At 53.1% G+C, this 23,572-nt stretch overlaps 2 protein-coding genes across 2 annotated transcripts in view; both read right to left on the bottom strand.

Annotated features, from left to right (window-relative positions):
* The window catches only part of RPA1 (replication protein A1), a 216,070-nt gene that overhangs the window by 43,046 nt on the left and 149,452 nt on the right, over nucleotides 1-23,572 (bottom strand). The window lies entirely within an intron of this gene.
* On the bottom strand, nucleotides 14,414-22,739 carry LOC310632813 (alpha-2-antiplasmin-like; the record flags this gene model as incomplete). The annotated part of the gene is made up of 7 exons (XM_083350241.1): nucleotides 22,605-22,739; nucleotides 21,815-22,184; nucleotides 21,256-21,399; nucleotides 16,935-17,138; nucleotides 16,632-16,774; nucleotides 15,792-16,029; nucleotides 14,414-14,709 (listed from the first exon to the last, which is right to left on the bottom strand). The coding sequence occupies exons 1-7, from the start codon at nucleotides 22,668-22,670 to the stop codon at nucleotides 14,414-14,416; spliced, it is 1,461 nt and encodes a 486-aa protein (XP_083206367.1). The 5' UTR covers nucleotides 22,671-22,739.

Below are 23,572 nucleotides of genomic sequence, written 5' to 3' on the forward strand. Positions count from 1 at the left end.
CTGTTTAGTTTTAAATAAATATTTAAATGTATTCATTTCCAATGGAACCATACTCAGGTTTGTTTCAGTCATTCAGCAGGCCAACTCAAACATTTTATAGCGCTCTTTAATCTCATTTGTGCTTTATGTTTGTTAATTGCCTTTATGCTATTCCTGTGGGCTGCCTCCAGTGCTTCTCTCCCTGTAAGCACCAAATAAAAAAACAATTCAAGGGGGCGATTTTAGAATTCAATTTTTAGTCTCGCCAACTTTTCTGGAAGCCAGGAGGTGAATTGCCATCTCTCTGCCTACCTCCGGCTCTGAATACAGCAGATGCCTCTAGTTTAGTTCCAGAGAGTCTCTCTCAAAGTCATCCTCTGCCACTGGCCGGCCTGCTGACTCCTGGGCCTTAGAGTGGGGCAGTTTCTCCCTACTGAGCTCTCCCTTGCCCCACAGCGGAAGGTAAGTGGGCCTGGCTTGTCTCTGGCTGCCAGGCTGCTTCCGAGGCCAGGCAGCATTGGGGGAGGCACACTCAGGAACACCCCCCACTTTCCTGGAGGCTTTTCTGGACGAGGGAGGAGGCCGGCTGGTGGGAGGATGAGATGGGACCAAGCCTGACCTCAGCCAGAGCCTGGCCCTCCAAGCCGGCGCCACCGGAGCTGTGTGGAGGTGGCACTTTGTCTCCAGAAGCCTGCAATTACCGGAGAGCGCCCTGGGGCGGCCGATCCGCACAAGCTTCCAATGAACTCTGGCGCCGCGTCTGCCGACGACGGGAGCAGCTGCCTCAAAATCTTGCAGAATGGAGCTCAGTGCCCAAGTATGCGCTGGTGGCAGACCGGCTGCTCCGCAGAGGCTTCTCTCGCACAGGCAAGGCAGGCTTGGAATCCTGGCTTGGTCCTGGTTGCCATCACCAGGCCAGAGTTTCCAGATCTTTCCTTGGAGTCCCACTGGGTTTGAGTGAGCCTCAACATCTGGGTTCAATTAGCCCAGATCTGGACGCCAGGAGGCAGCCCAAGGAAAGCGAGCGATCGAGCCTGTTCCTCCACCCTGCCTCTCCCGGGAAGAAAGCCTTGGCTGCGGGGGGGGGGGTTGGGGGGTCCCCAAAAATATTTGAAGGGCTGCCACAAAGAAGAGAGGGACACCTATTCTCCAGAGCGCCCGAAGGCAGGATAAGAAGCAACGGATGGAAACTAATCAAGGAGAGAAGCAACCTGGAACTACGGAGAAATTTCCCGACAGAACAATTTAATCAGTGGAATGACTTCCCTCCAGACGTTGTGGGACAGCCGCTTATCTGAAACGGAATGGGGTCTCCTGCCTGAGCAGGGGGTTGGACTAGAAGACCTCCAAGGTCCCTTCTAACTTTTGCTCTGTTAAAAAGACCAGGAGACCCTGAAGAGCTCAGCCAGGGCGAAAGCTGCCAGGGAGAGCTGGGGGGCAGAGAAGTTAGACAGCCAGTCTCTTCCCCAAGGTGGGCTGCAGAGCGGAGGCACCCGACCCTGGCCCGGCATGCCAGCTGAGCAGGAGAGGGTTTGCCCGGGCACGTGGCAGAGATGGGCTGGCAGCCTACCAGCCTGGCTTTGAGGGCCAGAGACTTCGATGGCTTCTTGGCTTCAGGGCAGCGCGCGCACGCACGCACCGGTTTCCTTAGTGCAAGCTCTCGGTCCCAATTACACGCATGCACACGCGTGGACTCTCGCCCGAGGGAGGCAGAATCGCTCCTTACCTCGCTCGCTCGCTCGCTCTCCAGCCGGCCGCAGGGCGTTGTAGCGCAGGGCAGGGCAGCTGGTGTTATAACAGGCACGGTCAGGGCGACGGGCTTCAAGTTACAGCTTCGCGGGCTTCCTCTTAAAGCAGCCGCCGCCTCCTCTTTCCGAGCCGGCCCTCCGCCTGCCGCAGCCCAGCGAGGAGGGCTGGTCAGAGTCCAGCGGGTGCTGGGGAGACGGATCAGGCAACGCTCTCCCCTGGCGTTGCTAGGCTGTCCAAATATTTTCAGCTGGAAAACGGCCAGGTTAAGAAAGTTGGAAGCACCAATAGGCCTTGGGCCGTTTCAGTCAGGGTTGGGTTGACAGAAACGATAAACCTGGTTACTGAAGTAATCGCCCCCTGAGCTGACTCAGGACTGAAGGAAAAAAGCTGCTTGCAAGCTAAAAATAGCCGAGCGTCACCTGTTGGATCGCAGCCTGGAGCCCTCCAGTTCCAGGGCTCAAGAAGGGGGTGGGATTTTGCTGGAGTTCAGAGGTGGGCTCCCCAGTAGCAGTTCCAGACAGACCTTCTGCACGGGAGACCCGGTCGAGAGTAAGCCAAAGCCAAATCACGAAATCAGGATCCCAGATGTCATCAACCCCCCTGCCCCCCCCCCTGGCAGGACAGGTGAGGGTGGGCGCCACGGGAGGTGTGAGGCAAAGGTCGATCGCTTAGGGGCCCCCGTGGTCAGAGTCTGCCTTGGTTCTCCATCTCTGCTGTGGGATGAGGCCGCCTCGGGGGTCCCTGGCATCAGATCATCCTGGGGGCACCTTGTTGCCTCTGGAGAGAATGATGGAACTGGACCCCGGCACGTCTGTCCACGTCCACCAGGGGGAGCCCTTTGGCCCTCTAGAGGGGGCTCAAGATGGGGGGGGCAGTGTTGTTGTTGTCAGCTGCGAAGTCGTGTCCGACTCATCGCGACCCTATGGACAACGTTCCTCCAGGCCTTCCTGTCTTCCACCATCTTCTGGAGTCCATTTAAGCTCACGCCTACTGCTTCAGTGACTCCATCCAGCCACCTCATTCTCTGTCGTCCCCTTCTTCTATTGCCCTTGATCTTTCCCAGCATTAGGCTCTTCTCCAGTGAGTCCTTCCTTCTCATTAGGTGGCCAAAGTCTTTTGAGTTTTAGCTTCAGGATCTGGCCTTCCAAAGAGCAGTCAGGGTGGATCTCCTCTAGGACTGACCGGTTTGATCGCCTTGCAGTCCAAGGGACTCGCAGGAGTCTTCTCCAGCACCACAGTTCAAAGGCCTCAATTCTTTGGCGCTCAGCCTTTCTTATGGTCCAACTTTCACTGCCATACATTGCAACTGGGAAGACCATAGCCTTGACTATACGCACTTTTGTTGACAGGGTGATGTCTCTGCTTTTTAGTGTGCTGTCTAGATTTGCCATGGCTTTCCTTCCCAGGAGCAAGCGTCTTTTAATTTCTTGGCTACAGTCCCCATCTGCAGTGATCTTGGAGCCCAGGAAAACAAAATCTGTCACTACCTCCATTTCTTCCCCATCTATTTGCCAGGAATTGAGAGGGCCAGATGCCATGATCTTGGTTTTCTTAATGTTAAGTTTCAACCCAAGTTTTGCACTCTCCTTCTTCACCCGCAACAAGAGGCTCTTTAGTTCTTCTTCACTTTGTGCCATTAGAGTGGTATCATCTGCGTATCTTAGGTTGTTGATATTTCTTCCGGCAATCTTAATTCCAACTTTTGATTCATCTAGCCCTGCCTTTCTCATGATGTGCTCTGCATATAAGTTAAATAGGCAGGGCGACAGTATACAGCCTTGCCGGACTCCTTTCCCAATTTTGAACCAATCAGTGGTTCCGTGTCCAGTTCTCACTGTTGCTTCTTGACCCGCATATAGGTTTCTCAAGAGACAAATAAGATGGTCTGGTACTCCCATCTCTTTAAGAACTTGCCACAGTTTGTTATGATCCACACAATCAAAGGCTTTAGCATAGTCAATGAAGCAGAAGTAGATGTTTTTCTGGAACTCTCTAGCTTTCTCCATGATCCAGCGTATGTTGGCAATTTGATCTCTAGTTCCTCTGCCTCTTCGAAATCCTGCCTGTACTTCTGGTAGTTCTCGATCCACATACTGCTGAAGTCTAGCTTGTAGGATTTTAAGCATGACTTTACTAGCATGAGAAATGAGTGCAATGGTGTGATAGTTTGAACATTCTTTGGCACTGCCTTTCTTTGGAATTGGAATGTAAACTGATCTTTTCCAATCCTGTGGCCACTGTTGAGTTTTCTAAATTTGCTGGCAAATTGAGTGTAGCACTTTTACTGCACTGTCTTTTAAGATTTTGAATAGCTCAGCTGGAATACTGTCACCTCCACTAGCTTTGTTGTTGCTCAGCTTTTCTAAGGCCCACTTCACTTCACATTCTAGGATGTCTGGCTCAAGGTCAGTGACCACCTCATTGTGATTATCAGGGACGTTAAGCTCATTCTTGTATAGTTCTTCTGTGTAATTTTGCCACCTCTTCTTAATCTCTTCTGCCTCTGTTAGGTCCCTGCCATTTTGGTCCTTTATCATGCCCATTTTTGCATGGAATGTTCCCTTCATCTCTCCAATTTTCTTGAAAAGATCTCTGGTCCTCACTATTCTATTGTTTTCTTCTATTTCTTTGCACTGTTCATTTAAGAAGGCATTCTTATCTCTTCTAGCTATTCTCTGGAATTCTGCATTCAGTTGGGCATATCTATGCTTTTCTCCCTTGCCTTTCGCTTTCCTCCTTTCCTCAGCTATTTGCAAAGCTTCCTCAGACAGCCATTTTGCTTTCTTGCATTTCTTTTTCTTTGGGATGGTTTTGGTTGCTACCTGTTGTACAATGTCGTGAACCTCTGTCCATAGTTCTTCAGGCACTCTGTCTATCAGATCTAATTCCTTAAATCTATTTGTCACCTCTACTGTATATTCAACAGGGATATGATTTAATTCATATCTGAGTGGCCTAGTGCTTTTCCCTACTTTCTTCAGTTTAAGCCTAAACTTTGCAAGGAGAAGCTCCTGGTCTGAGCCACAGTCAGCTCCTGGTCTTGTTTTTACCAACTGTATAGAGCTTCTCCATCTTTGGCTGCAGAGCATATAGTCAATCTGATTTCTGTGTTGACCGTTTGGTGATGTCCATGTGTAGAGCCGTCTCTTGGGTTGTTGGAAAAGAGTGTTTGCTATGACCATCGTATTCTCTTGACAAAATTCTATCAGCCTGTGCCCTGCTTCATTTTGTACTCCAAGGCCAAACTTGCCTGTTATTCCAGTTATCTTTTGGCTTCCTACTTTAGCATTCCAATCCCCCATGATGATAAGGACATCATTTTTTGGTGTTACTTCTATAAGGTGCTGTAGGGCTTCATAGAACTGTTCAATTTCATCCTCTTCAGCACCGGTGGTTGGGGCATAAACTTGGACTACTGTGATATTGAATGGTTTCCCTTGGATTCGAACTGAGATCATTCTGTCATTTTGAGGATTGTATCCCAGTATTGATTTTCCTACTCTTTTATTGACTATGAAGGCTACTCCATTTCTTCTGAGGGATTCTTGCCCGCAGTAGTATACCTGATGATCATCTGAATTAAATTCACCCATTCCTGTCCATTTTAGTTCGCTGATACCTAAGATGTCGATGTTCAGTCTTGACATCTCTTGTTTGACCACGTCCAGCTTTCCTTGATTCATGGATCTTACATTCCAGGTTCCTATGGAGAAAAAATCTTTACAGCATCGGACTTTCCTTTCACCACCAGACACATCCACAGCTGAGCGTCCTTTCGGCTTTGGCCCAGTCGCTTCATTCTTTCTGGTGCTACTAGTACTAGCCCTCTGCTCTTCCCCAGTAGCATATTGGACGCCTTCCGACCTGAGGGGCTCATCTTCCAGCATCATATCGTTTTGCCTTTTGGTACTGTCCATAGGGTTTTCATGGCAAAGATACTGGAGTGGGTTGCCATTTCCTTCTCCAGTGGATCACGTTTTGTCAGAACTCTCAGCTATGACCTGTCCGTCTTGGGTGGCCCTGCACGGCATAGCTCATAGCTTCATTGAATTACGCAAGCCCCTTCGCCACGACATGGGAAAAGGCCTCCAAGACGGCCTCTTGGAGAGCGGCAGCCTGCGGGAAGATCAGGGGCACAGCCGCTGCCTCTTCCAAGGCACAAGCAGAATTACAGGCAGCCCCTACTTACAACAATTCATTTAGTGACCATTCAAAGTTTCAATGGGATTGAAAAAGGTGACATGGCTGTTTTCCACACTTGCGACTGTTGCAGCATCCCCACGTCCTGGGGTCATATGATCCTCTTTTGCGACCTTCTGACAAGCAAAGTCAATTGGGGAGAATCTGGATTCACTTAACGACCGTGCTACTAATTTAATATCCGCAGTGATTCAATTAAGAACTGTGGCAAGAAAGGTTGTAAAATGCGGCAAAACTCACTTAACAAATGTTTCACTTAACAACAGAAATGTTGGGCTCTGTTGTGGCCGTACATCGAGGACTGCCTGTATTTCCTTCAGGGAAAACCAAAGATTAAGTGGAAAAGTCTGCAATTTTTGATCCACCGCAATGCCCTTGTGTCTTATGAGGAAGTCTCCTGGTCCTGAAATTAGGCCTCATCTGCTCGTGTCCCGAAGCAAAGTAGCCACCTTCCTGAGGCTGGATGCACCCAGGTTAGTTGGAGGGCCCAGGATGGACTTCAGGACCAGGTGCAACCAGCCACCAGGCATCTTTTGACTGGAATGTGAGGTGTTCTCACAATGAATCGTTAAAGGTGCTTCCAAGCAAAGGCATCACGCAGAGATGCAATCATATTAGCTTTATTCATGATAGATCAAAGAGAAAGAGATACTTGGCATGAAAGCATTCATGCCTGCATGTGAGAGAGAAATAAAATAAAACAAGCTAACATTACATGACTAAAAGAAGGACTAAGAACTAGAAGGAGGAAATGGAGACTAGAAGCTAGAAGCTAGAACAAAGGACAGCCCCTCGTGCAGAGGTATTTATGGGGGGTCTTGGTCCCTCCCTGACCATAAAACACTATCACCAATGGGGCTGTGGGTCCGAGACCCTTGGCTCATCAGTGGAAGCAAAGAAGCCTCTTTGCCTCCATCTGATGACCCTTTTGGGGAACTGCCAATGGCTGGCACTAAACATCTAACAATTCCCCTTCTTGCCAGCCAATGACAGGGACCAGTGAATGTATGTAAGGGGCGAGCAGGTGTCATTGACATGCATGAAAACATTCAGAAGGCCAAACACAAACGCTTACACAGAAGGTTGTGCCGGTCAATGGGAACAGGTTTGGTAAACAGATCAGCTATCTGGTCAGCTGCATTACAGTGCTCAACATGTATAAAACCCCTTTTGGTAAGCTGCCTGACATTTTTATAGCGTATGTCTATGTGGCGAGATCTAGATTCTACTGCATAAGCCTCCGAGATTGCAATTGCGGCAGTGTTGTCCTCTAGAATTTGGATGGGCAGAGGGGGAGATGCCCAGATGCTTGTTATCAGCTCATTGAACCAAGTCAAATCATTGGCCGTGTCTGACAGGCTGGCATATTCAGCCTCGGCCGTGGAGCAATAAATAAATTTTTGCTGCCTAACATGCCAATGTATTGGGCAGCCATTTAGCAATATGAGGAAACCAGAAGTGCTCCGTCTAGTTTTGGTGTCGCCAGCCCAGTCTGCGTCTGAGTAAGCGGAGAGCTGGGCCGTCTTCCCCTTCTCTGGTTCTAGCATAAGGAGGGCATCAGCTGTGCCCTTTAGGTATCTAAGCACCCTTTTAACAGCAGTCCAGTGGAATTCCTTTGGGTGTTCCACATGCCTGGACAATAGATTCACAGCTAAAGCTATGTCATGTCTGCTCCAATTGCTGATGTATAGCAAGGAGCCAATCACAGATCTGTAAAGCGTGTTATCTGTGAACTCAGGACCGTCCTTATGGGTGCGGTTGTAAAAGTCGGTTTGCATTGGGCTATGCGTAGGATTAGATTCTGTCATTTTGCATTTGGCCAGTAATTCCTCTATCTTTTCTTTTTGAGATAGAGCGAACCCCCCCTTAGTGGCCAAAATATGCACACCCAAGTACTTGTCAACCCGCCCCAAAGACTTCAGAGTAAATTTTTCTTCCAGGGCCTTGGCAAATTCATCACACCCTTTCTTGTTAGGCCCTACATATAATAGGTCGTCCACATAAACTAACACCCGTTCTGTGGTTCCCTTGGAATTGCGTGTGAAAACACATTGATCTGCACGAGATGTGGTGAAACCAACTTGTTCTAAACTCTTTCTAAGACAGTCATACCATAATTTCCCTGACTGCTTGAGTCCATATAACCCTTTGTGGAGCAACCATGTATTCCCCCCTTCTTGCTGGTAGCCAGGCGGGGCCCTCACGTAGATCTGCCGGTCCAAGTTGGCGTGGAGGTAAGCTGTCTGGATGTCGAATTGGAAGACTTCTTCTCCCAGAGCGGCTGCAGTCATGAGGGCAGCCTTGACGCTCTCTGCCCGGACGGTTGGAGAGTAAGTCTCCGAGTAGTCTTCCATATAACGCTGAGCGAAGCCCTGGGCTACCAAACGGGCCTTATACAGGTAGAGACCATTGGCAAGTGGTTTGGCCTTGTAAACCCACCTTGTGCCAATGACTTTCCTCTCCTTTGGAGGTTGCTGGGGGGTGAAGACCTTAAGTTGTTTTAAGCTCTGCATTTCCTTCTCCATCGCGAGCTGCCATTTCTCTTGCTCTTCGATGGGCAGCTCCTGGATGTCAGAGAAGGATTTTGGGGTGACCACAACGCTGTTGACAGACGCAATGTGGCCAATGTCAATTCTCTTTGGCGGGACCCCTTTGTTGGACCGCTTTGACCTCCTTACCTTCTGCCACTCACCGCTCTTTTCTTCCGTGGGTCTCTGAGGTGTCGCTGGGGGTGAAGACGGCGTGTCTTCCTCCGTGGGACTGGACACATCTTCATCTTGTTCCTCACTTTCATCGGTGGCAGGGTACGAGGTCGCCTCTGGTGATGTCGCGGTCGGTGTGTCCTTGCTGGGTCGGTTGGCATATGGGCTCAGATCATTTGAGTGGATCTGGGTCCAATTGGAATCCTCTTCGAAAGAGGCAGATTGGGAAGTCACAGGCCTGCCCCCTTCTCCCAGGAAACGATAGGCCTTGGAGCCAGGAGCATAGCCCAAGAACCTTAGTCTCTGAGAAACAGATCTCCCCTTCTTCCGCAGCTGCTTGGGGATGTGTACCCATGCATAGGTACCAAACACATGCAAATGTGCCAGGTTTGGTTTCCTACCGTGAACCAGGAAATATGGGGTCTGGTTCACAACACTGCTCCAGGTGCGGTTTAAGGTGTAATTGGCATAATGAATTGCCTCCCCCCAGTATGATTCTGCGACACCCGCGTCTGCAATCAGACTACGCATCATGGTTTGCAGGATTCCATTCCTTTTCTCAGCTACACCATTTTGCGACGGGGTGAACGGTGCAGTTAGAAAATGGCAGATGCCCTTACGCCTTACCCAGTCCTGGAACTTCTGAGACATGAACTCAGCCCCGCAATCGCTCTGCAATTGTGCGATCTTGGTCTTGTACTGGGTCTCTACGAAGTTGTACAGTGACTTTATGGCGTCAAAGGCTTCAGATTTTTCTGCGAGAGTATACACGTGACCGTAACGTGAAAAATCATCAACGGCAGTGAGAAAATACCTTTTCTTTCCTAGGGATGGAGTAAAAGGCCCAACCAAATCAACATGTACTAGTTGGTATGGGTATTGAGTCTTACGGGATGACACCTTTGGTATAGGGGCAGCCTTCCTCTTTGTTTTCTTGCAAATGGCACAGTCCAGAAACACGTCACAGTCCTTGAGCTGGACTCCCTCAGCAAATTCTCCCATCTTTTTAACTACAGGGAAGCTTGCATGTCCTAGCCTTCTGTGCATGAGGTGGACGCACTTATTGTGAATTGGCTTCCCCATTGACACTCTCTTGGCTCTGGTTGCCTTGAGTGGTGCTGTAGGTGCCTGCTGAGATTCAGGCTCCTTGCCCACACTGCCCTTGGAAAGCCTTGGGGCAGGCTGTGGTGGCTTGGGAGAAAAATATGGTAAGCCATTTATTATGGTAATATTTCCAATGACCCTCTGGTCCCGGGTGACATGACCTCCCCCCTTGCGAAATAAGACTTCCACTTTGTCATCGTCACACAATTTGGTAATGCTTAAAAGGTTGTTGGCTATGGAAGGGGCGTGCAGGACACCTTCAACTTTCCCAAGTCCAGGTACAGAAACAAAACCCTCCCCAACAACTGAAGCAGTATCTCCATTTGCCACTTTGACAGATGAGTTAATTTTCTTTAACCTTTTAAAACCTTGACTCATATTAGTAATGTGAGAAGAAGCTCCAGAGTCCAGTAACCATAAGTCAGTGGAGCTATCAGCCTTTGTTGTGGGGGTGAGGGAACAAGTATGCAGTGAATTTCCCTTGCCCCTGCCACGCCCCCTTCTGGCTTGCTGATTGCCCCTTACTTGATTGGGACCACGTTTAGGGGCTTGAAGTTGATGGGGGCAGTCTTTCTTGAGGTGCTCCTCAGAGCCACAGGTGAAACACTTAAGTAGAGTATTAATTTGCTCTGAGTTGTGGCGCCCCCTTTTGGCTTGCTGAGTGGTGACTCTGGCGTATTCTCCAGCATCCCGTCTCCTTCTATCTTCTTCGATCAGTCTCCCTGTGAGGTAGGACAGATTTAAGTCTTCCCTCTTGACCGCTTCGAGTGAAACAATGAAATTTCTCCAACTCCTGTCTAGAGAAGTAAAAATTATGGAGAGCATGTTCACATCAGTTACGGGAAAATCTCGGGAAATCAATTCTGCCCTGAGTGCCTTTAATTTTGCAAGATGTTCAGGCATGCTGGCACCAAACTTCAGTTTGGTTGTATAAAGCTCAGTTGTATGTCTGGTGATGGAACCAATGGTATCGCTGTTGAATAAATTGTATAATAATTTCCAGACCTGAGCAGCTCTGAGACCGTCTGGGATGCTGGGAAACAAGTTATTGTCCAGAGAACTGAGTAGAGCAGAATAAGCCTGCAAGTGTAGCTGCTCTTCTTGACGTCCCCATGGGGGAGGGGGTGGTTTTCGAACCATTTGTAGAATCCCATTCTTTAAGAGATATAGCTGTATATCTTTACTCCAACTGCTGTAATTTTCTCCCCCTAGTTGTAGTTTTTTAAAATCTCTAGGAAGATCTGTGGCTAGAAACTCAGACCCATATTCAAAAAAATCTGATACGTCCATTGATGTAAACGGGAGCGGAAAAGTGGTGGTTCCTTCAGTGAATCCTTCAGTGAAAGGGGTCCCTCTAGTGGTCGAGGAGGGAATCCTTTCTTGATTATTTAGTAACTCCAGATGGGCGTGCCCGGAAACCATATGACCCGGGGGAGGGCGTTGTTCAGGGTTTCTCCCTTCTTCCCATGAGGCATTGGGGGGGGCAGAGCCCAGATTTGCAAGCTCGGAGTTGCCACAATGGATTCTCCCGAGAATTAAAGGCACATGGATTTTCATCATTGCCTGGCTTGCCTGGCTGGTCCTGAAGACCTGAAGAGAAGGTGGGAGGCTGCAGGGGTTGATTGTTGGGAGGCTGCAGGCTGGATTCCCCCCGGCAGTTGGGCCCTGGGGAGAGGATGGGAGGCCTTGGGGGGGTGGGCACCCCCAACGTCTGTTTGGCCGCTGTCTTGCTAGCCTCTAAGGCAGTGGCCAGAGCTTGCATGGCTGTCTGGAGAGCCGTTGTAACAGTTTTGGCTGGACAGACATCATTGTCATCATAGCACTTTAGGCTTTGTGGTGGGGAGAACTCAGGATTTTGCATGCTGTCTTGGCCGGAAGCCAGGGATTGCATGTTATTTCTGCTGTATGCCAGGGACTGCTGGCAATTTTGGCTGGATGCCAGGGACTGCTGGCTTTCCAGACTTAAAGAAATCAAGTCTGTGTTAGATTTAGTGGGGGCCGCCATCTTGTTTCCTGTGCCAGACCACATGGGCGGAGCCATCTTGTTTCCGCTTGCCCCAGGAAGCTGTAGCTCACAGCTGGGCGGGGGGGTTCGCGCCAAAAGCCCTGGGGTCCCGGGGTCACTAAGGGTGGTGGGTGCCATATTTGGAGGCCTCGTGGTCTCTAGACTCACCAGGGTTTCTGAGGCTTCCTGCGGGGTTTCCCGGGCCGCCCCCCCTTTCTCCTGCATTGCAAAGATCTCTTTAAGCAGCTCTTCACGTTCCTGTGCAGTCAGCTTACTCACGCGGCGTTTGGTTTCAGCCAGGTCCGTCTCTGCAGCATCTGAGCAGTCTTGGACAGTCTGCAAACCTTGTATGCTTTCCTCTGTGGCATTCAGTTGTAGAGAGGCATGTGAAAGAGTCCTAGACGCTCTGCTGGATCCTCTGACGGGATGAAGGCTTTCATCTGCAGCTGAGGTTGCTTCAGGGACTGAAGTCTTGGATGTAGGCATCTTTGATTGATGACTTCTGGTTACAATCTGGGATCTCCGGCCATCCATTTCAGTTTCAAATCTAGGCGTTTTACTGCTATCTGCAAGCTTGGAAGCTTTCCTTTAAACCATCCTATGGCTACCAACTTGTGAGGTGTTCTCACAATGAATCGTTAAAGGTGCTTCCAAGCAAAGGCATCACGCAGAGATGCAATCATATTAGCTTTATTCATGATAGATCAAAGAGAAAGAGATACTTGGCATGAAAGCATTCATGCCTGCATGTGAGAGAGAAATAAAATAAAACAAGCTAACATTACATGACTAAAAGAAGGACTAAGAACTAGAAGGAGGAAATGGAGACTAGAAGCTAGAAGCTAGAACAAAGGACAGCCCCTCGTGCAGAGGTATTTATGGGGGGTCTTGGTCCCTCCCTGACCATAAAACACTCTCACCAATGGGGCTGTGGGTCCGAGACCCTTGGCTCATCAGTGGAAGCAAAGAAGCCTCTTTGCCTCCATCTGATGACCCTTTTGGGGAACTGCCAATGGCTGGCACTAAACATCTAACAAGGAAGACGTGTGGACAGCCTCTCCCAACCTCGTCTACCTCAGACATTCAGACCTTCCTCTGTTGTGATTCCGTGTCAGCCTGTGCTCCTAGCAGCTGAGTCCGAGGGATCTGAGGAGGAGGAGGAGGAGGAGGAGGAGGAGGAGGAGGAGGAGGGGTTTGGAGAGCCTTCAGTGTTGAAGGGAGGCTCTGTTGCATTACAGGTCTCTCAGTCAGAGGAAGAATCTGGCCCCTCCATGGAGAGTATTGAAAAGTTGGAAGAGGAGGCTCCCATGGAGACTGCAGGCCCTCCCTATCCCCCCCCACACCTGTTCCAACGTCTCAGGCACAGCCAGCTCTGGCCACAGCCTCCCTGGGGATTCTCCCGAAAAGCCCCCAGCCCTGTCCAGAGCTTTGCGCTGCTATTCTCCCCGAGAAGGGGGGGCAGGGTGGGTGTTGAACGTGGTTGCCTTTCCCCACTGTGCCAAAGAAGAGTTCTGAACTGGGCCAAAGGACTGTCACTCCCAGCACCTTCTTCCGGAGCACAGCTGGCTGGGGGATTCTGGGAGTCCGCAAGGCTTAAAGTTGCCAAAGTTGTCGGCCCTGCTCTGGATCCCGTCCAGAGAGGATGAAGGGCTGGACTCCTCCTCCTCCTCCTCCTCCTCCTCCTCCTCCTCCTCCTCCTCCTCCTTTTCCGGCTCCTGAGTTTCTCTCAACCCCCTTCTGACCCCCCCGGTCACCCTCGGATACTCCGAGGGGCGTTTCTGTAGGGTTGGACCGGGAGACCCGCAGGCCCCCTCCGACTCTGTTCACTGTAATTTTGGGGTTCTGGCCGTCATGCCCCATGGAGACCGGATCCTCTCTCCATCGCCCCTTCCTGCTGGCTCCAGGTAGCCCTTGGTTTACGACTGTTTAGTGACCAAAGTTAGAATGGCACTCAAAACAGTGACTAATGACCGCTTTTCAAACAACGGTTGCAGCATCTCCCTGGCCACGGGATCAGAATGCAGACGTTTGGCAACCGATTCGTATTTATGACGGTCACATTGTCCCAGGCTCTTGCGATCCCCTTTTGTGACCTCCTGGCAAAAAGAGTCAGTGGGGAAGCCAGATTCACATAACAACTGCAGTAATTCACTTAGCAACTGTGACAAGAAAGGTCGTAATATGGGGCAAAACTCACTTAAGAACTGTCTCACTGAGCAATGGAAATTTTGGGCTCAATTGTTTAAGATCAGGGCTACCTCCCTTCCCTCCCCCGTCTTGATAGGGGAGCCCCACCCCCCTTGTCTGAGGAGGCCACCTAGCTCTGCTGCCAGATGCGAAGGATACAAAGGCATCGCAATATTTGCAGTTTTATTTTGCGTTATTTTCCTTACAATTCTCAATGCTCAAAACAATCCTCTCTTTGTCTTAGCTTTAGCTGTGCGATTGTGCATCTTATCCACTCTATGTCTTCACAAGCATGAAGCGCAATTTTCAATTGGATTACGATCTCGGAGGCCCTCAGGACAGCCGCTTAATTAGTCTGTATCCAACCTCACAGGGTTGTTGCGTCATTACTGCCATTCTATCCTTTTTGATGCAGGGGCCCCTGAAACAATGACAGGTGGGAGTGGGGGAGGGGTATTTTGAAGGGGGAGGGGGGCTCTGTGGCCCTTCAGTGCATCCTCAAGCGTGGGAGAGTAACAGCCAGGACTTGCTTCTCCGGCCGGGGATTCCGGATGATGCCCATGAAGAGGGGGATGTCCGTCACGTCCTCCATGATCATGAAGATGAAGGGCTGGTCGAGGGAGAAACCTGAGAAGGAGAAGAAGGTGAACGTGCTGGTGGCCGCTGCCGCCTTCGCTCCATCCTCGGTCAACTCCAGGGCGGCTCGTTGCTGGATGCTGGAGACCGTGAGGGGCCCCTCGGCAATGCGGCTGAGGTCTGGGGCGGAAAACAGCTCACCGAGACCTGGAGGAAGAGAGAGGACCACAACTGAGGTGGGAGCAGCTCCCTGCCCTGTTGCGGAACAATTAACATTATGACCGGAGGAGGATGGACCGTGGTTCATTTGCATGGTGAATATCAAAGAAAAAGAAATCCAAGGCATATTGGATTTCTCACCTTTAATGAGAAAGCAAAAGAGCTAAACTGACTACATTCCCTCATCAGGCAGAAGAGAAAAGTAAGAAAGTAACTGTGGGAAACTTTTCCAGGCATGCGCACAAAACAGTTTAAAACCATAACACAGATGGACATATGAGAGTCACTATGGTTACATGATAAGATAGTAACACAGGTGCAGAGAGCAGGGAAAAATGTACAGATAGAAACGAGCGAAGCTGGCAAAACTAGTGACATGCCCATCGCTGGGGGGTGTTTGCCCCTCAGGCTCTGCTGCTGGGCTGGGCCAGGCAGCTTGTTGGGAGAGGCTACCCCAGGCCTTGCAGCTTCTCCAGGCTGCAGTTGCTTGGGACCAAAATGGGGCTTTACCTGCAGAAGCTACCAGCTAAGGAGGAAGAGGAGGAGGAGGAGGAGGAGGAAGAGGAGGAGGAAGAGGAGGAGGAGGGAGAAAAGGGGGAGAGGGAGGAGGGGGAGGAGGAGGAGGAGGAGGAGGAAGAGGAAGAGGAGGAGGAGGAGGGGGAGGAGGAGGAGGAGGAGGAAGAGGAGGGGGAAAAGGGGGAGGGGGAGGAGGAGGAGGAGGAGGAGGAGGAGGAAGAGGAAGAGGAGGGGGAAAAGGGGGAGGGGGAGGAGGAGGAGGAGGAAGAGGAGGAGGAGGGGGAAAAGGGGGAGGGGGAGGAGGAGGAGGAGGAGGAGGAAGAGGAGGAGGAAGAGGAGGAGGAGGGAGAAAAGGGGGAGAGGGAGGAGGGGGAGGAGGAGGAGGAGGAGGAGGAGGAGGAAGAGGAGGAGGAGGAGGGGGAGGAGGAGGAGGAGGAAGAGGAGGAGGAGGGGAGGGGGAAAAGGGGGAGGAGGAGGAGGAAGAGGAGGAGGAAAAGGCTCTGGATGGAAAGTCAACATAGCACGAAGAAGCTGGGCGGGAGGGCGGGAGTTGCAGGCCTTCCGTCCCGTCTGGGGTCTCTCACCTAACCGAGTTAAGACCCCATTGAGCTCCGTGTGGTCCTCTAAGTGCAGCTTCGGCATCTTCACGCTGGTGGGCCTCTCCTGGGGGAACGACCTCTGCAGGTTGTGCTGGAGGACCTCAGACAGAACCTGGGAGAAGTTCTTCTGCTGGTGGAGGCTGGGGACGATGGCCACGAAGGAGGTGTTGCCTTTAAAGGGGAACCTGGCCACCTGGAGGAAAGGGCAGAGGAGGGTCTGGGAAGGGCAAGAGCCACGAGGCTGCCACAATCATGGGAGCCCGTGGGTGGCCTCCTCTCACAGAAGCCACCGGGGCCTCCCTGAGCCCTCCCGGTGGGGCGAGTGAACACAAAAGCTGCCCTTCTGCTACGGATGACAAGATGGCAGCCTGGCATCAGTAATGGGGGGACGAAGCAGTGGGGGATAGGGAGGCAGGGAGGGAACTCGGAGGAAGTGAATCCAAGCAGACGGTCCTGCGGGAAGCACACAAACACACACACCCGTCTCAAGGTCACACCAAAAGAATGTGCAGCTCGACTGGCAAAGACCGGGACCATTTCCCAAATGATTCATTAAGACCTCATTGGTCAGTGACTGATAACCAGGGGGTTGGCCTGGAACAAGGGAAAGTTAACCGTATCTTTGCATGCAAAACTCTCACATTCAGCTTTGCTTCTTCTGTAACCACTTTGGCTTTAGTAAAGTCTACTTTTGGCTAATCACGGACCAGGAGTCTTTCTTTCCTAACTGGCCAAGTTGGGACAGTAGACATCTGGGGGCTCCTCTCCCCCCTCCCCCGCCTGGCCCCCCTGTACCTTGGCCTCCAGGGACCCTATTGTGAACCATCTCAGTGGGAAGCTGTGTCCCTTCATCATCTCCACGGAGACCGCAGACTTCTCATCCAGGTAGAATAGGCTGGGTTCCGTCAGTTGTGGGTCGAACTTGGTCTTCCAGAACCCTGGGCCACAGCAGATAGGACATCAGGCCCAGGCTGGCAACCTTCCCCTCCCCCAAGCTGGTCCTTTCACCCTGAGAGCTGAAGGTCTTCCAGTCCCGCTTGGAAGAAACCCAGACCGCTCACGGTGGCTTTCCCCCGCAGCCGGGCAGCAGAGACCCACCTCGGAAGTAGATGGCATTGAGAAGGACCATCACAACGTTGGGAGACAGCTCGGTGAGCATGGTGGGGATCAGCCCATTGGTGGCTTCTGCCACCCAGCTGTTGATGGCCTCCAGGTCGGCCTTGATGTTCCCAGAAAGGAGGGCCGGCTTCGCTCCGTAGAATCTCTGGGACGCCTCCAGGAATGTCTCTTTGAAGGGGAAGCCTGGGAAGGAGGAGGCAGGGGGATCAGGCCCAGCAGGGGTCCTCACCGCTCCCCAACTCCTGGAAGGAGGCTGCGATGCCCGGTCCCTGGCCCCAAATGGGCTGAGGGCCCTTCCTGACTCTCAGGGGCTGGGGTTGTGTTGGAGTAGCCTTTATTTGTGAATAAATAAATTTTGCTTATAAAGCCACACGTGCAATAATGTTGCTCCTTCAGCAGAAAAAAATTCTTCTGAAAAGAGAAAGGGCTTCTCCTAAGAACTGCAGTCCTGGGATCCTGGCCACATCCTCCACTGAAGGGGAGCAACTGTCACTTTGATATCCTGAGTGGGAAACTGAGGGGGTTAAAGAGCGCGTCAAAAGTCTTCAAAATCTACAAGATGATCGCCAGGTCAGATTGCTCACGCCGTGGTGGGGCTTGGGTTGGGGGCCTACGGGGCCCCAGAGTGGGGTGTGGGATTACCTATTCCCACAGCGGTAGGGAATGGCCGCAGGTGTATGAACAGAGGGCCGTATCAATATCCGGGAGTGCGTCCCCGCTGTCTCCAAGCGGTGATGCGCTCCGACCCTCTGATTTCGGCCCGTGGTACCGGGAGCGAGGATGAGCAGCCACCTGAGCTCAGGGTCGTGTATTTCAATGCCAGGTCCGTAATGAATAAAGCACCCTTCATTCGTGAGTTGGTTGAGGAGGAGCATGCGGACCTGGCTTGCATTACGGAGACCTGGTTGGGCCCAGAGGGCGGGGTCCCCCTGGTTGATCTTTGCCCATCAGGCGTCCGGGTGCTGCACCAGTCTCGGGCCCAGGGTAGGGGCGGTGGAGTGGCAGTAGTTGCGAGGGAGACCTTATGTCTGCGGGAGGCCACCATGGTCCAGATAGTCGGGTGTGAGTCCCTCCTCCTGAGATGTGGCCCTAGAGCTCAGTTGGGCTTGCTGCTGGTGTACTTTTCGCCTAGTCGTGTAGCAGCAGCCCTGCCTGAGCTTCTCAATATCCTCTCAGGGTTGGTGGTTGAGTTCCCCAAACTTATGGTCTTGGGTGACTTCAACCTACCATCCCTGGGGGGATCATCTGAGTTAGCTCAGGCGTTCATGGCTTCCATGATGGCCATGGACCTGATGCAGGTTATTTAGGGCCCAACTCATGGGGGGGGGTCACACACTCGATTTGGTTTTTCTATCCGGACGGTGGTTAGATGATCTTGGTGGGGGTTTTCCAATTATAACACCCCTGTCATGGACCGATCATCATCTCCTGCAGCTGGTCTTCATTTTGCCACTCCCCGTCGTGGGGTTGTTGAGCCAATGAGATGGTTCCGCCCTAGGCGCCTGATGGTCCCTGAGCGGTTCCAAACGGCACTTGGGCCCCCACCTGCCTCCTTTGCCCACAGCTCGGCCGATGCCCTAGTGGAAGCCTGGGAAAGGGCGGCCACAGAGGCACTCGACCGAGTTGTATCCATGCGGCCCTTGACCCGGCACAGATCCCAATGGGCTCCATGGTTCTCCATGGAGCTCCGGGAGATGAAGCGTCGGAGACAGGGCCTAGAGAGCTGTTGGAAGTCCAGCCGATCCGAATCCGACCAGTTACGACTAAGGTCGTTCACGAGAACTTATCTCGTGGCGATGAGGGTGGCAAGATCTAACCACTTTGCCACCCTCATCGCGTCCGCAGACAATCGCCCGGCCGCCCTGTTTAGAGTAACTTGCTCCCTCCTTAATCAGGAGGTGAGGGAGGAGCCCTTGCAAGGTCGTGCCGAGGAGTTTAGTTGATATCTGTTGGACAAAATCACTCAGATCCGGACCAGTCTGGACTCCGACCGGGCAGAGTCTGATGATGAGGATACGGGCAGTCTTGTCGATGTTATCTGGGAGGAGTTCGATCCTGTGACTCCTGAAGACGTGGACAGGATCATGGGGAAGCTGAGCTCCACCACGTGTTTGTTGGACCCGTGTCCCTCCTGGCTGATTTATGCGGCCCGGGATGGGACACGAGGCTGGCTCCAGGCAGTGATAACTGCTTCTTTGAGTGAGGGTAGCTTTCCCGCCGCCTTGAAGGAGGCGGTGGTGAGACCCCTCCTCAAGAAGCCTGCCTTGGACCCAGCAATATTAAACAACTTTTGTCCAGTCTCCAACCTTCGCTTCCTTGCGAAGGTTGTTGAGAGCGTGGTGGCGCAGCAGCTCCCTTTGTTCTTGGATGAAGCTGACTACCTAGACCCGTACCAATCGGGTTTCAGGCCCGGGTACAGCACGGTGACGGCATTGGTCGCGCTGGTGAATGATCTCTGGCGGGCTCGGGACAGAGGTTGCTCCTCTGTCCTAGTCCTTTTAGACCTCTCAGCGGCTTTTGATACCATTGACCATGGTATCCTGCTGCGGCGTCTCAGAGGGTTAGGAGTGGGAGGCACAGTTCTCCAGTGGTTCTCCTCTTACCTTCTGGGACGTTCGCAGTCGGTGTTGGCAGGGGGGCAGAGATCGACCTTGAGACCTCTCATTTGTGGAGTTCCTCGGGGATTGGTTCTCTCGCCTCTCCTGTTCAACATCTATATGAAGCCGCTGGGTGAGATCATTCGTGGTTTTGGAGTTGGGTATCACCAATATGCTGATGATACCCAACTTTTTATTTCTACCCCAAACCACCCCAGCGATGCCCTCGACGTGATGTCCCATTGCGTGGAGGCGGTCCGGGTCTGGATGGGGAGGAACAGGCTTCGACTCAACCCTGACAAGACTGAGTGGCTGTTTGTGCCGGCATCCCGGGAAATTCAGATTACTCCATCTCTTGCCATGGGGGGTGAGCTATTACCCCCCGTAGATAGGGCGCGCAACTTGGGGGTCCTCCTAGACTCACAGCTCTCTTTAGAAGAGCATATTGGTGCTGTGACTAGGGGGGCCTTTGACCAGATTCGCCTGGAGCGCCAGTTGCGGCCCTATCTGGACCGGGATGCCTTGCGTACAGTCACTCATGCGCTCGTGACCTCTCGTCTGGACTACTGTAATGCTCTCTACATGGGGCTGCCCTTGAAGACCACTCGGAAGCTCCAACTGGTGCAGAATGCAGCCGCGCGAGTTGTGTTGGGAGTCTCCCGATACTCCCATGTTACACCTTTGCTCCGCGAGCTGCATTGGCTGCCGGTTGTCCTCCGGGTGAGATTCAAGGTGTTGGTAATGACTTACAAAGCCCTACATGGCATGGGTCCAGATTACCTACGGCAACACCTGCTGCCGGCATCAACCTCCGTCCAGTGCGCTCCCACAGAGAGGGCCTCCTCAGGGTGCCTCCGATCAAAGAATGTCGATTGGTGGCCCCTAGGAGGAGAGCATTCTCTGTGGGCGTGCCAGACCTGTGGAACCGCTTGCCGGTCGAGCTCCGGACGGCCCCCGACCTTCACTCCTTCCGGCGGGATCTAAAAACTTATTTATTTGAGCAATCCGGCCTGGTTTGATGGGTTAAGGGCTGGGTTTTTAATATGGTTTTAATTACTGTTCATATCGGGCATAATATTTAATTGTTTTTTAACTTTTGTACTTTGTTTTTAATATTTATTGCCCTGTACACCGCCCTGAGTCCTTCAGGAGAAGGGCGGTATAAACATTTAATAAATATAAATATATAATATAAAATGGCTGGTTCTCTTCTGAGATTGTGTCGGCCTTTTCCCCCGATTTAAATTTAGTAAGTGCATCGGCCAGTAGGCCAGTAGCAACAGCCAAGCAGATTAAGTGGCGTTTCTTGCAAAAAGCCTGCAGTCGTCCTAAGGCCAGCCGAGGCGGCCTGGCAGCCTGGCAGCAAAAGGGGCCCCGGGAATTTCATCTGCCGGCAGCCGGCACTGGCACCCTGGGCGGATGGGCAGGCCTGGGGCACTCTCATTGGCCTCCAGGGCCATCTTGGCAATGCCCAGCAGTGCAACATGCCCCCCCCTGCCGCTCTCCTCCTGGGCAAACATGGCAAGGGAAACAATTGTGAAACTTCCTCTCCTCAGATACCCCTTTTCTCCTCTGGGGCAACGCCTCTGAAGGGAGACGGACAGCTCTCTCTCTCTCTCTCGCTCGCTCGCTCTCTCTCTCTCACACACACACACACACAGACACACAGGGGTGCCCACCTCTTACCCACAGGGATGGCTCACCTTTCTGCAGGAAGAGACGGCCGGCTATGTTGAGGGCCGTCCGTTGGAGATGCTGGGTGACCTCCCGCAGCGCCTGGTGGAGGCAGGGCACGGAGTCCATGTGCAGGACCTCCAGGAGGTGCTTCTCGGTCTGGTTGGCGGCCCCTGAAACGAGCCAGGCTCAGCCCGGGCCAGAGAAGCAGTGGCCGAAGGGCTCTGGGGGTGGGGGAGCAGCCCTTAGGAGCCCCCCACCCTTGGCAGCCTAAGAGGAGCAGCACTTCTCCCCCGGGTGAGCTCCTTGGAGCAGAGGGGGCTGGTGGTCTCTGGGCAGTGGGGCTGCAGGGCTTCTCCCCCCCTTCATTCCTGGGGAGTCTGCCATGGCATCCAGGAGGGCCATCTCGGCACTAGTGGCAACTGGAGCTCAGCAGAGCAAATGAGACAGCTGGGATTAGCGAGGGGGGGAGGAGGAGGAGGAGGAGGAGAGCTGCGCCTCTGCAGGATGCTCTCTCCTGAGAGGTGCTCCCCAGAAGCAGGGTGGTCAGCCTCCCCCCTCTGAGAAGGGTCTTCCGGGCGGTGTTACCTAGAGACAGGTGGGCGAGGGCCAGGGTGAGGCTGAGGGGCGAGAAGATGGCGTTGCCCAGGCCCTTCTCCGCCTCGATCTCCCGCAGGAGGTCCACCCCCAGGGCCCTCATGGCCGAGGCGATCTGGCCCACGCTTCCAGAGAGGGCCTGCTCCCGGCAGCCTTCCTCCCCCTCCTCCTCTCCCTCAGGGGAATTGGGGAGGCCCTCCTGCCCTTTCGACCCATCCGGAACCGTCTCCCCTTGGCCGGCAGCTTCATCTGGAAAGTGGGGAGGCAACTTTGTGGGGCCTTGAAGGGCCCCCTGGGACCCGGGTTCCGTTTCCGCCTGTAGCAGCAGATCGTCTTCAGGGGGAACCGCCGCAGCAGTGACCTGCAAGGGGAGGAGGGGGGGGAAAAGACTCTCTGAATCTCCTGCCAGGAACCCACCCCCCAGTTCAAAGCAGCTCCTGTGGGGTCCTTTCTGAGCCGGGTTGATTTCTGGCAGTGCTGGAACGAAGGGCGCTTTGCTGAGTGTTGCTCTACATTTGTCAGTGTTGGAGAGTTCACACGAACACTATAAGTGGGACAACACTGCCCACGACACCCTCGGTCCCCACCTGACCACGGCAGCCCTTGAAGGGAGGGGGATCACGGGGGGCCCCAGTGGGGTGGCAGGCTTGGCTACAGAACCCAAAAATGCCTTCTTCCCAGGAGGGGCCAGGATTCGATTAAAGACAGGAGCGTACTTCCTTTTTGTGACCTCCCCCCCCCGCAGGGAAGGATTCTCAAAGGGAAGCCGGCGGTAACTCACCTGGTCCGACCCAGCACACAGGGCAGGAAGGCAGGCGGCCAGCAGCGTCCAGAGCAGCAGAGCCATCAGGCAGCGGACGAGGGGGCTGCGGGAGCGAAGAGGCTGTGCTGACCTGCTGCACCTTCAGGGTCCCAGGGGGGCCAAACCGAGGTGCCTGTTTCTCCCCCCCCTTCGCCTGCAGGACCCAGGAGGTCAGGCCTGGCACCAAGTGGCACTGGCTGTGGCTGGCGTGGTTGGGCTTTTCAACCCCTTCTCCCCCACCTGCCCCCTGATGTTGGGGAGGAAGTGCCACGTTTCCTGGCGTGTGTGGGTGTATGAGGGGGAAGTACCAGCCTCCCCCACCCAGATCCACCACCAGAACCCAGGAAACCGATTTCCACACTGCCAAAAAAGGGCAACGGTGCCCCAGCCTTAAGATGGCAGCATTCCTGCCCCTGCGCCAGTTCACCCCCTTGCTGCCCCCTACTCCAACTTGTTCCTCGAGCGGCTTTTCCGAAGGCTCTCCCGCTGCCCCTCTCTGGCCCTTCAATGGGGCAGAAGAGCCCCAGTCTAACCAGGAGCCAGCAGTGACGCCCCTCCCCCTGGCAGACAAATATTGACTTTCTTCCGTATCCGGTTAAATATTTGTTCAGAATCTCAGGTCCAGGGGGCAATGCAACCCCCCCGGCACCTCCCCCTTTGATGGGGCCCTAGAGGAAGCACTTTGCCTGCAGAGGGGAAGGTGGCCCAGCCCCCCACCGACTCTTGCAAGGTTGGCCCCTCATGAGCTCCTCTGAGCAAGTGGGCAGAAAGCACACCTCAGCCCCATGCCCCCACCTTTCCCCCTCCCCACTCCAGGCAGCCCCAGGCCAGGTGAGCCCTGCACCTTCCCGCTTGGCCAGGGGTTCCAGGGTGGCCTGCAGGCACTCCTGCTGGCCAGGATCACCCCTGGGCACTCCTGCTGTGTCTGTCCTCACCCTTCAGAAACA

Source organism: Vipera ursinii, assembly GCF_947247035.1.
Source record: "Vipera ursinii genome assembly, chromosome: 1".
In the NCBI taxonomy this organism is placed as follows: Eukaryota; Metazoa; Chordata; class Lepidosauria; order Squamata; family Viperidae; genus Vipera; species Vipera ursinii.